Here is a 12,668-nt window from a genome sequence, read left to right as displayed (position 1 = left end):
TAGAAGGAGTAAGAATAGACTCTTTAGATGGGAGTTCAATTGGCCAAGTACAGCCATCAAAAAGGCTTACTCCCTAGTCCCAACTAGACATAGTTCAGGGATTGTTTGGACATGAAGATGAACTCAATAGGTGGGCAGATTTGTATGGAAGAAAACAATCCTTAATTGGTCATAAAACACTCAAGGCCTTAAAGGTCATCACCAACACTTTGAATTACACCCAGAAACAAACTGAAGGCTCCTGCAGTTCTTTCAACAGGGGAGTCACATTCCATTATCACAGCTTTGCAGATGACGGAACATAAACCTTAATTACTGCAGGGTTTAATTTCTGATCATATGCTACTCATTAGATCATCAACTGTAAAGCTATGTGGTCAGAAAAAAGCATAAGGGAATTGTATCAGAGACATTAATATTCTATATCTGCTAGATGCGGTTTTTTTATTGCACAGAAGTATAATAGTTATAGACTATACTATTTTTTTAAGCAAACAAGTGGAAAGAAATCCCAAATGTTCATGGGTAATAAATCTATCTCTGAATGATGATTAATTTCTCTGATTTAGGTATTGTGTTGAACTTGTTACTTCTTGGCTCATTGGCTACTTAGAATTCAGAGCTGTCACTCAAGACACACCCCCATATCGAACACCAGGGCATGTCTCACCTTTGCCCCATGAGATGATTTCTTCTTCACTTCAGAAAAAGACAGGGAATTACTGGGAAGGTTGGGGAGGTGAAGACTCTGCCCTGAAGCAGCTGATGTTCCATCTGACATTACCATGATCTATAGCAAAAGGGAATTCAAAGTATTAGTAACATTTATAAAATAACCAAGGCTAAAAAAACAAGGGCTCTTTGGAAACATACAAGTAAATACCATGAACAATGAGCAACTCTGCTGGTTACGTTCAACTGATAACATTAGTTTTATTACCATTATTCTATCTTCGTCTTAAATTGAAAAGACAGATACAATGCTGCTAGAAGCCCGGAAACACTGGGGTTGTGATGGGAGAAATTTGAGGAAAATATTATGAAGGTTATTAATTTGATTAGAGGTGGGAGGATGTTAGCTTGATTTCCTCATACCTCCAAGCATATGGTATATCACAGGGCCAAGATGTTTTTGTTTTCATTTTTTACTAATCCTCTTAAACTTGTATCCCAGAGAGCTCCCGTTTAAAATTTAACACATAAACAGTAACAGCTCTACAGGTAATCATTCCGTTAAATGCCACAATCTTTTATAATCCAGATCACTCCAAAGGAGCCCCTCTATGCTTCCATCATGTATAAACACAGCCCCACAAGCACACAATATTGTAATAAAAAAGGAAAATGGAGAACATTGAAACTGACAGTGTGCACACAAAAAAAGATCTTTAAAACTGCATAAAATCTGTGTTTTTTGTTTGAAAGTAGCATGAAATTTTACTCCAAGTGTTCTTTTATTTAGAACAAATGCAATTAATCATACAATGTATTTGTAATTCAAAGTCACGCATTATTTTGTGGTTGAATGCATATTTCCTTTTAATATAGTTTACAATACATAGTGAGGCATCCAAGACAGATGCTAGGGCTTCTTGATATACAGAAATCTAGTGAGTAAAGTTGTGCATCCTCCTCCCCTTTTCGGGAGCATGTAGCACACAAAAGAGGCTGCCACCACATGCTCCTCCTTGCACGGATTTTCCCTGTAAGCCCTGCCTGTTGGGCCAATTGGAATAGAAGACTGACATGTCTGCTTCCTTAATCCCATTGCTGAAACCCTGGCTCCCCTTGAAGGAAAGAAAGGAAAGGATCCCAGGAAGGATGCTTCCTTAAACTCATTGCTGAAACCCAGGCTCCCTTGAAGGGAAAAAAGGAAAGGGTCCCAGGAACGGAAAGGAGAGCCTCGTAAGTTCCCCATTGCCACCAATGGGCCAGATCTAGCCATATTTTTCAGGTGCAGATCAAAAAAGGCTATCTGGCTATCTGCCCGTTTTCGGGAGGCATGCAAAAACAGATATGGGGGTCTACCGAAATCTGACCAGCAGAAACGGATCAAGATTTAGCCAAAATGCACAAATCTATTACTGAGCTCTCTGGTATATCTGCCAAGACTGCAGTGAAACTTTGCTACACAGAAGGACTCAATTGGTGGTGGATGGTGTAACATCAGAAAACTCAGGATTGCGGGTCAGCTGTACTCCTGGATACCCAGGAGTGTGTTTGTACATATGAGGCTAGTGAACCAACTGTTCTTGTTCACTGGGATATCTGAACTGGCTATGTGCCTCCTTACATTATGTTTAAGATTATTCTAACAGGCTTTATATGGTGAAACCTTCCAAAAGTCAGCTACACTGGATGGGACTGTTGGGGATTGTAGGTCAAAATATCTGATGGATCAAAGGTTCATTATTCCTGCCATAAGTGGTCCTGACTAATGTTCGTTTCAGAAACCTTTCCATTCCCAGTTCAATGTATCCTTCTACTCCAATGTTTCTGAAGTACTGCACAAGGTCCAGAGTTTGAGAGCACAGATAGTTCTTACAATACCAGTTAACTATGGGATTTGGAGTTCATAAGAGATTTTGATCCCAACCCAAAAGCATTAGATTTCTCTTTGTTTTCAGTTGTGGCCCCTCAATCCATTAATATGCAGAACAGTAATTTCAAAAAAGAGGGGATTATTTCCTTGACCTTATTTTTATGCTTGCCTGAGAAGTTTCTATACCTAAACGATTCCTAGAGAGTATCTATATCATGGTTCATCATCTAGCATGCGTCTGGGATTGGGTTAAGCATATCTAATGTATATAAAATGAATTTATACAGTTTTCCCTCACTTATCACGGGTGATAAGTTCCAGGACCATCCGCAAAAAGTGAAAATCCAAGAGGTAGGGATGCTATATATGTATATTGAGTTCCGAGGGTGAAGCAGAAGCAATGAGAGATTTAAAGGCCCCCCACACTTTTTTTTGCCAGCTATCTCTGCTTTGGTTTACAGTCTCTCTTGATTGGCTGCCTCTCTCCCGAGGGGGAGGTTGAAACCCCCTTCCACACTCCATTATTGCCAGGAGGCGGGATTAGAACGCCACTCTGGGCAACAGCAACCATTCATAAACTGGGAAGCAAACACACGTGAAACAGCGAGTCTGCGAAAAACAAACCGCAGAGTAGCAAGGGAACACTGTATATGAGACCTACATTCCAGATAGCATTTTTATTATGTCTAAAACATTAACACGATTTTACTTTGTTGCTTTTGCTGTGGAGAATGTCCTCTGAATGCCTTAAAAACAATAAGCAAAACCCAAACAAAATGTACTCTCCTGGAGGCAGGAAATCCTGTACTTTGCCACAACCACAGCGAGCAATAAAGTATGAAGAAGTCTTTCAAAGCCTTTGTTTTTTGAGAAAGACACATGGTGCAAAACATACCGATGATAAATATTGAACAAATTTTGTTGTTCATTCGTTCAGTCGTCTCCGACTCTTCGTGACCTCATGGACCAGCCTACGCCAGAGCTCCCTGTCGGCCGTTACCACCCCCAGCTCCTTCAAGGTCAGTCCAGTCACTTCAAAGATGCCATCCATCCATCTTGCCCTTGGTCGGCCCCTCTTCCTTTTGCCTTCCACTTTCCCCAGCATGATTGTCTTCTCTAGGCTTTCCTGTCTCCTCATGATGTGGCCAAAGTACTTCAACTTTGTCTCTAGTATCTTTCCCTCCAGTGAGCAGTCGGGCTTTATTTCCTGGCGGATGGACTGGTTGGATCTTCTCGCAGTCCAAGGCACTCTCAGGACTTTCCTCCAACACCACAGCTCAAAAGCATCGATCTTCCTTCGCTCAGCCTTCCCTAAGGTCCAGCTCTCACATCCGTAGGTGACTACAGGGAATACCATGGCTTTGACCAGGCGGATCTTTGTTGCCAGTCTGATGTCTCTACTCTTCACTATTTTATCGAGACTGGACATTGCTCTCCTCCCAAGAAGTAAGCGTCTTCTGATTTCCTGGCCACAGTCTGCATCTGCAGTAATCTTTGCACCTAGAAATACAAAGTCTGTCACAGCCTCCACGGTTTCTCCCTCTATTTTCCAGTTGTCAATCATTCTTGTTGCCATAATCTTGGTTTTTTTGACGTTTAGCTGCAACCCGGCTTTTGCGCTTTCTTCTTTCACCTTGATTAGAAGGCTCCTCAGCTCCTCCTCGCTTTCGGCCATCAGAGTGGTGTCATCTGCATATCTGAGGTTGTTAATGTTTCTTCCAGCAATTTTCACCCCAGCTTTGCATTCATCCAGCCCCGCACATCGCATGATGTGTTCTGCATACAAGTTAAAAAGGTTGGGTGAGAGGATGCAGCCTTGCCGTACGCCTTTCCCAATCTTGAACCAGTCTGTTGTTCCATGGTCAGTTCTGACTGTTGCTACTTGGTCCTTGTACAGATTCCTCAGGAGAGAGACAAGGTGGCTTGGTATGCCCATCCCACCAAGATCTTGCCACAATTTATTATGATCCACACAGTCAAAGGCTTTAGAATAGTTTCTAAATTTAAATTTAAATTTAAATTTAGCAAGCTTTAAAATTGTTTCTGGTCTTGAGTCTGAGTCAGAAGGCATCCCCTTTAGTGGCTTTATTGCGTAGGGTCAAGGCAGTTTTCCTAAGCCTCTTTTGCTTCGACAGTATAAGCAACACTCCAAAAAAGTGGAGCTGGGTGATGAACTGGCAGAGAAAGCATTCTTAGCATTATTTCAAGACAGACTATTTGTGAATGTCATTTATGCAGGAAAGGCAGTGCATGTATACATGCATTCATCTACCTGAAGAAGTTAAAAAAATAGACTCAAAGGCCCTGTAGGACAGAAGCATGCCTTTCTTTCTATCCTTTTCCTTTTACTTACAGAGCTCTGAAAACATCCACGTATAGTGATGGCAATTATGGTTGCAGCTGCTATTTTCTCTTTTGTTCTGCTTTTTTTTTTGTCTTAAGCAGGAGAAGTCGCCCAGAAAAGTAAAAATCAATTACTAATGAAAAAACCACAGAAAACAAAGGGTACATTTAAGTGTCACTTGAGAAAATGGGCCTTAGTTATGTATCAGGTATCTAACAACACATCTGACAAGCAAAGATCAGGGACAGGAAAAAAGCAATTTGACCTTAAGCAAACTGGTAGCAGCAACTAGTATCTTTTCATTGGTGCAGGACAGAGATCTTCTAGGGAAAATATTAACTATGTACAACTTCTCTGATACTGCTATCTTTGTAGTGGGGGAAATCGAATCCAGTTTTGCAGCAGAAACATCCTTAAGGGCAATGCTAACAAGTTTAAAGCCTTTTTTTCTCCTAGTAAATATTGGATATCTATGGCTAGGTTTATTTGTTCAGGAAAGTATCCTAGCTTCAGTTAATGACAGGAGGATGTCTGGTTTCTAGTGACAAAATAGGATGTAGGGCCATTTCCAGATTGTAAACCTGATTCTTCGCAGCCGTACAGAGTGAAAACTATCACCCTAAACCTGAATCTGGTCATCTGTTTTCAGAATCAATCCCATGCTAAAACCTTCGTTCCCAGTAATAAGCACTACAAATGACTTGGGACTAACTCTGATTCAAAAAGAATCTCAGGATCCAGAAGATAATTCAATAGTTGTAGTGTGATACTTTGTCTGCTATCTGTCTATAGCTTCTTCATCTTTGACAGGATTACTTCATTTTTACTCAATATCACCATAAAGGCTATACTGGGGAAACCTCACTAGGCAAGAACAGTTTTGATTACTATAGACCAGTGGTTCTCAAGCTGTGGGGTCCCCAGGTGTTTTGGCCTACAAATCCCAGAAAACCTAGCCAGTTTCCCAGCTGTTAGGATTTCTCAGAGTTGAAGGCAAAACCTCTGGGGACCCACTGGTTGAGAACTACTGCTCTAGACCTCTTGCAGTCCCAACACAAATGGGAGCAGGGAGTGGAAAGAGAACCTATAGTGGAAATGACAAGAAACTAACCACCTATTAAAAATGCAAGCAAAAAACATATCCTCCAGTAACCAATGGCAAAACCTCCACCTTGTTTTAGAGGGAAAATGTGAAATTCTCTGATTGCATGATTCTCCAGTAATGGGATAGCTCTGGAGGATGAATAGAGAGGACATACATTACGTGGCATATAGAACTTGTACAAATAATGATTCCATAACAATAGAAACACTTTTCTAGAGGTAGTTAGGAAAAATCAACTTTGAGCATGCCTAGATGTATCTAACTAGAGGTCAGCTGTGACCAGCAGTGCTGTGGGATTCAAAGAGGCTTGAATGGAGGGCAAGAGGAAGACGCATGAAGCCAACCCTGAGTGGGACTGCCTTCCATCTGGAAACCGATGCCCTCACCGTGGAACAATATGCGGATCAAGAATAGGGCTCCACAGTCACCTACGTATCCACTGCCAAGACATTACACACTTGGAAGGCCATCATACTCGGGCAATGAGGGATTGCCTAACAAGTAACAAGTATCAGCACAGAACATCAAAGTCTTCATATATTTGCTTGCTTTAGACACTCAGATAAAACTTACTCCTCCTGCTTTCAGCAACTTTCTTCTGAACTCTTCCGTTGGGTTATTGAAAGTCAGCTTTTCACAGCGAAGATGGTTTACAGGTGGGTGGCCTTCCAGATGCAGGAACAGATCATAATCAAAGCGGACTTTCTTCGGTTCTTCCTACAGATTGGGAAGAAGTCAAACATCAAGGGACAATAATATGTGCACATTTTGCCAATTTGGCACTTGTCACCTCTACTGTTCACCGTTATAATGATATCTAACTGAACTACTAGGGACTATATATTTTACATACTGTTACTAAGACTTGTCATATCTATTAACATCAGCCAAAGGTCCCTCATTAACAAAGCCAATCATGTAGCATTAACAAGATGTTTTATTTTCGGCTCCTATTTAACTGTGCTATTATCTCCTCTGAGTCCTGAGCTAAGGACAAATTTGAGACTAAAACATGTTTTTAAAGACTCGTTTATACTTTACATTATAGAAGGCCACTTTACAAATAGGAAACCAAGATGGAAATGTAATGACTTACCCAAGAATATCAAGCAATATGCTGAGAGTTCAGTGAGTCTGTACTGGCCACTATGTGGCTGCATTGACATGGGGAGAAGCCATCCCTTTCTCTGCACTAGTGATGCCATGCTGTCTATCTGAACAGCGCATTGGGTCAATTGAACCTAATCCAATTGTCTATACCGCCACAAAGTCCCAGAATGCTTGAGGACTTTCCAGCAAGTTCCCAAAGCAAAGCAAGAAAACCCACAGTATTCATCGAAAATATTCAGTTCGTCATAGGAATAGTTAGTAGTTTTGAGATGAGTCCATTTTTTCTTACCAGTGTAGACTCACCCCAAGTCCTGGTCTAGCATTATGGTCTAAGGGTCTGACATTGGTGTGAAGAGTAATCCTAAACATATTCATTGAGAGAGTCATTGGAATCATGCACAAAATTCCAGGTTTAATCAACAGACATGCCGATGCCTGACACTCAAGAGACTGAGGCAGTGTCCAGAAAACACCTGGATAAAGACCACAGAATATCTTAATTATTTTTTCTTCTATTTTACTGAAATCTGCTATCAATTTTTTTATTGTGTCAGAAGCAAATTGAGAATATACTGTAAGTCGCTTCTGGTGTGAGAGAATCGGCCATCTACAGAGACGTTGCCCAGGGGATGCCTGGATGTGTTACCATCCTGTGGGAGGCTTCTCTCAGGTCCCCACATGGGAAGCTGGGGCTGAGAGATGGGAGCTCATCCTGTCTCACGGATTCGAACCGATGACCTTCAGGTCTTCAGGTCTGCAGTTCAGCCAACACAAGGGTTTAACCCATTGCGTCACTACAGCTCCCCATCTATTGAAAATATTCTAATAAAATAGTAATTATACTTCAGCTATTTCATTAAAAATGCTACACAGCATAGCTGCTCACTACAATACAATTAAATTATATATATATATATATATATATATATATATATATATAATTTTGTGCATGAAGCAAAGTTTGTGCGCCATGACAACTGATTTTGCGGTATTTCTGAGTTTAGAAATCTGGAAAAGGGATGCTGAAACTATAGCAGGATAGCTAGGTTGAAACTAGACAAGGAACAGGATTTCTTGCTTCCATAGATGCAGTGAAGATTTAGATTACTTTGGTAACAAGTAATCTGTCCTATTCTATCAAAAGCCAAAACAGATTCCATTCTCTGAACCAAACACAGTGCAAAACATCCTAGAAGCTCATTAGTTTAGAAGCTGTTTGCATTACATGCGTACAAATATAATTCTGTGTTCCAAAACAATTCTGATATGCTTGCTGACAAGAATCAATTTCCTGTGAAGCTACATGAAACTGGCGGAGATTAGTGTTTGAATTGCATTGTACTGAATACAATATTAGGCACAACAAGAATAATAAACTGGAGAATAATACTCTGCATGAAGCATAAGTTAAACCACACAACTCATTCACAAGCATATTTTAATATTCTCAATTGATTGGTATAATCCAAGCTAAAATACACTCTCCAGGAATTACTCCATACAGTGACATCACTAATCCTTGATAGCCTTCCAAACTCTATTACACTTCTTTTTACAATTAATAGCATTGTGAAATCACTGAGCTGGAAGAGATCACAAGGGCCATCCAGATCAACCTGTTTCTGCCATGCAGGAACACACAACCGACAGATATCCATCCAACCTCTGTTTAAACACCTCCAGAGAAGGAGATTTCATCACACCAGAAGGCAGCGTATTTCACTATCAAACACTTCTTACAATTAGAAAGTTCTTCCTAATGATTAGGTGAAATCTTTATTCCTGCAATTTGAATACATTGCTCTCTGCTGTAGTCTCTAGGACAGGAGAAGACAAGTTCCCTGCTCCCCACCAAATGACATCCACAAATGTTATAAAGCACAGCCTACTTTCTTGACAAAGCACTTTTCAACCAATATCTTTTAAAACACCCACTATTTCAGTCTTACTGGGCCTGTTACTTTGAGTCACAATCTTCCATTTCTGGCCTCAGAAGTAAAGCTTTTACTCACTCAAGTGACAGTCAATATCATACAAGCAAAAGGGAGGCTGAACCTCTCCTCCCTCCCCTTGCAGCTCAAAGTATCCCCAGATAACTAGGGAGACCTAGCTATCTGGGGATACTTTGAAAGGCTTCTTAATAGGAAATTTCCACTGTCTTACAGGATAGATTTCACAATGTTCTCAGGATCTTCCCTTTTCCTCTGGACAAATTTTTAAGGAAATACAGAGTGAGAATGAGAAAGGAATCATACTGATATAAAACATAGCCATTCTAATGCAGTATCACAATGTTTTTTTAATACTTTTATTTTTCATTTTTTAAAAGATTTTATTTACATACAATAACAACTTACAAAATAGACAAAACACAAAACAGTGATGTGATTTACAAACACATAACCCCACCACCAAGGCCTGAACAAGTATAATTTCCTTCACCATGTATTTATAAATCAGCCATTAATCAAATGTCATCTCCAAAATTCCTGACCAACCAAATTCTGTTGTAGTATCACAATGTCGATATTTTTCAAATCCTTTAAAGTGAGACAAACTAAGAAGGTGAACAAATTCAGGAAAGCCCTACAAACAGGAGAAACCAAGCACAATCTATACATATATAGGTACTGCAAACATAGAAACATTCTGTGGTATCAAATACCAGTCAAATACTCTCAACATTAACATGGTGCAACTATAACAAAAACAATGATATTCACTTTAAAATGAATTAGTTAACTGTTGTCAGGAATCCAGTTATTTTTTCATCAAATCATAATTTAGAGATAACAGTGTTATAAAGCAATACCTATTTATGCAAGACTGTCTTTCCTTACTTATTATTACTTATTATTCCCATAATTTTTTACTTACATTAAGTTTTATGGGTTTAGTAGAAAACAAGATGTGACAACATCTAGTTTCTATAAGGAGCATACTATCAGGGAAGCTTCATGAGAACCATCACTCCTCTTAATGTTCCCCCAGCGACAGAAAGGATATCCCCCTGGGCAGCTAAACCAAGGGTCTGCCTCAAGGGGCAAACTAAGAATGGGCAACTTGGAAGTCCCTGAACAGACTCAGAAGCAGAGTTGGCAAAAGACAACCTGGCAAAATGGTATAACCTAGAAGAATCTGCTACCTTGTGCGATTGTGGAGCAGAATAAACAACTCCGCATCTGTGTGCTTGACCACAATGCCCTGCCTCATGAACAGAGGAAAATTGTTTAAAGATACAGATAATGCAGCCACTGTTGCCCATTTTTGGGAGTGAAATTATTTAACCTCTCATGCTCCCTCTGTTTTATCAGTATTATGCTTATTTATGAAATGCTTTTAATACAAAATAAATAAAAATCGGGAAAACAAAGAAACGGACCTATTAGACATTTCATGTTGCACAAGTTAACTTTCACTCACGTAACTGAATATCCCATCTTCTCTTCCCACCACCACAGTCTTTCTGGATGCCTACCCCAATCTCCCAGGATGATGCCACCATCTATTCCACAGAACAGATTTTCTGGGAATGAGAGGATGCACATAAGGTAGAAAGGAAATTCACATTATCGTTCTGTTAGTTAAATAGATAGCAATTCAGTTTAACACAATGCAATTTCCACAACAGACCTTTGTGCCTATAAAGAGGTTTATCAAGGTATGCATCTGACTTTTACTGCAAAGGAACCTTTTACGCTGACATTTTCGGAGAATCCTCAAAGCACCAATTAAGAAGGAAATGTTAAGAACCAAGTAAGTGTGTTTTGAGACATGGAAAGAGGAAAGATGCTCACCTTGTTCTTGAAGTAAACCTCTATTGGCAATATGAAACCAGCATATCCAGATTCCTCCACTTTGTATGGTGGGTCTTTGCACACTGGAAGAGGGGGAAAGAGACAAAACAAAAAAAAATCAGCTTTTACATTTGGAACAATAACTTTATGGAAGATTTTCGTCAACCTGCTTGAAAAACTATTAAATTTTAATGAATTTGGGGAAACATTATCAATTCCCACTGTGATTCCAATCCTTCTTTTCCCTCCTGATTCAATAAAAGACTAGAGGAATTGTTATTTAGGGTATGAGTTCAGATGTGGTATGTTATAGCTTTTCCCAGTTTTAATAATGCTTTGCTTAATAAACAATAAGTAGGAATATAATAAAATGATAACAATATAAGTCACAACTGTGACGGATACAGGTATACCACAGTTAACAAAGTAGATGTGTTTCTAGGCGTTAAATCTTTAACAGAAACTTTGGTACCAGATGCAGAACATTGAAAGAATAATGATATGTCCTTTTCCACAAACACACAAATAGCTCAGAAAGTTTCAGCAAACATTTCATCCATAGTTGAACATGTGAAATAAAACAACAATCTCAAGCAATCCTTGCATAAAAAACAGAAACATTTTCAACTTCCTAGAGACCACTGAAAGCATCTTCCAAAATGAATCCGGGGACAACTTTTCCTTTCACTTGTCTCTATCTTCCTTCCTTTTTCCATTTGTGGAGTTTATTTCCAAAAGGTATCAAATCTCTCCCGCCCCAAATTGAAAAATTAGTTATAGGTGGCAGCACATTGTTGGCTAGTAGATTATTATGTATAGATCAAAATATGAAAATATAGCCAATCACTTTGATACAGGGATTGGAACATTTTATTTAATAGTAAAACAATGCATATTCTCAGAACTTTTCTTTATTCCTGTATAGTTTGTTCAGATGGATTCGGTACCTTTTGAAAACAAGCTCACATTTATGTGGCCAAACTTACTGATTTGTGTGCCACCCTCAAGCTTTATTGCTTTGTTTCCAACAGACATGTTGCTGCAGTGTGACATGTTGTTGCAACTTGACAACCCACAAATTTGCTGCTGCAACCTGAGAAACACTCCAGTCCTCCTTTACCATGCTATCCTAATGCTGATGGTGCTAAAAAAGTCTTGTAGTGAGATGGAGAATGAAGAAGGGGTTGAAGAGGCATAAAAATACTTTGATAAAAGGAATTTTGTCAGTGTCTTTAATCACTGAGCTATGTCTCTATAATGCCAGCCAAAGTTGCTGTAGATCATTGGTTTCCAACCTGTGATCCGTGGACCACCAGTGGTCCCCAAGAACGAAAATATGGTCAACAGACTCATCATTACAACACTGTTGCCTCGAAACCACGCAGCAAATAGTGACTAGTCTCGTAAAACTCTCTTATACTGCCAAGGCAACTGTGATGTCGGGAGGGGAGAGGCTAACTACGCATGAAAGATTACCACTACCACATCAGCTTTAGATTATTAAATGCGGTTTCCTGTGGGCGAGCAGATGGCAACTACTGGATGGCATATGTTCTGTATCAGAAATTAGAGCTGATGTAGTCTATCCAATGCAATTTTCTGAATCAACACCCCAAATAACCAAATCTAAAGTTGACCAAGAACTGATTTGTAGTACTTTGGTACTAAAGTTGGAGAGTGGTCCCTGTTCAAGTGGTCTCTGGTCAAAAAAACATTGGGAACCACTGATGTAGATAGTTTTGGACAACTTCTAACTAGAAGAAATGTTTC

The 12,668-nt window shown here is 39.6% G+C and overlaps 1 protein-coding gene across 2 annotated transcripts in view; it reads right to left on the bottom strand.

Annotated features, from left to right (window-relative positions):
- The window catches only part of MLLT3 (MLLT3 super elongation complex subunit), a 148,049-nt gene that overhangs the window by 45,640 nt on the left and 89,741 nt on the right, over positions 1–12,668 (bottom strand). For both annotated transcript variants that reach the window (XM_060762444.2, XM_060762445.2), the window contains 3 exons: positions 10,899–10,981; positions 6,565–6,708; positions 671–790 (listed from right to left, as the gene is read on the bottom strand). In XM_060762444.2, the coding sequence (XP_060618427.2) occupies positions 671–790; positions 6,565–6,708; positions 10,899–10,981 (347 nt within the window). The remainder of the gene's footprint in view (positions 1–670; positions 791–6,564; positions 6,709–10,898; positions 10,982–12,668) is intronic.

Source organism: Anolis sagrei, chromosome 2 (genome assembly GCF_037176765.1).
Source record: "Anolis sagrei isolate rAnoSag1 chromosome 2, rAnoSag1.mat, whole genome shotgun sequence".
NCBI classification, from domain to species: domain Eukaryota; kingdom Metazoa; phylum Chordata; class Lepidosauria; order Squamata; family Dactyloidae; genus Anolis; species Anolis sagrei.
Note: the sequence above shows the minus strand (reverse complement) of the source record. Positions and strands in the feature narration are given on the sequence as shown.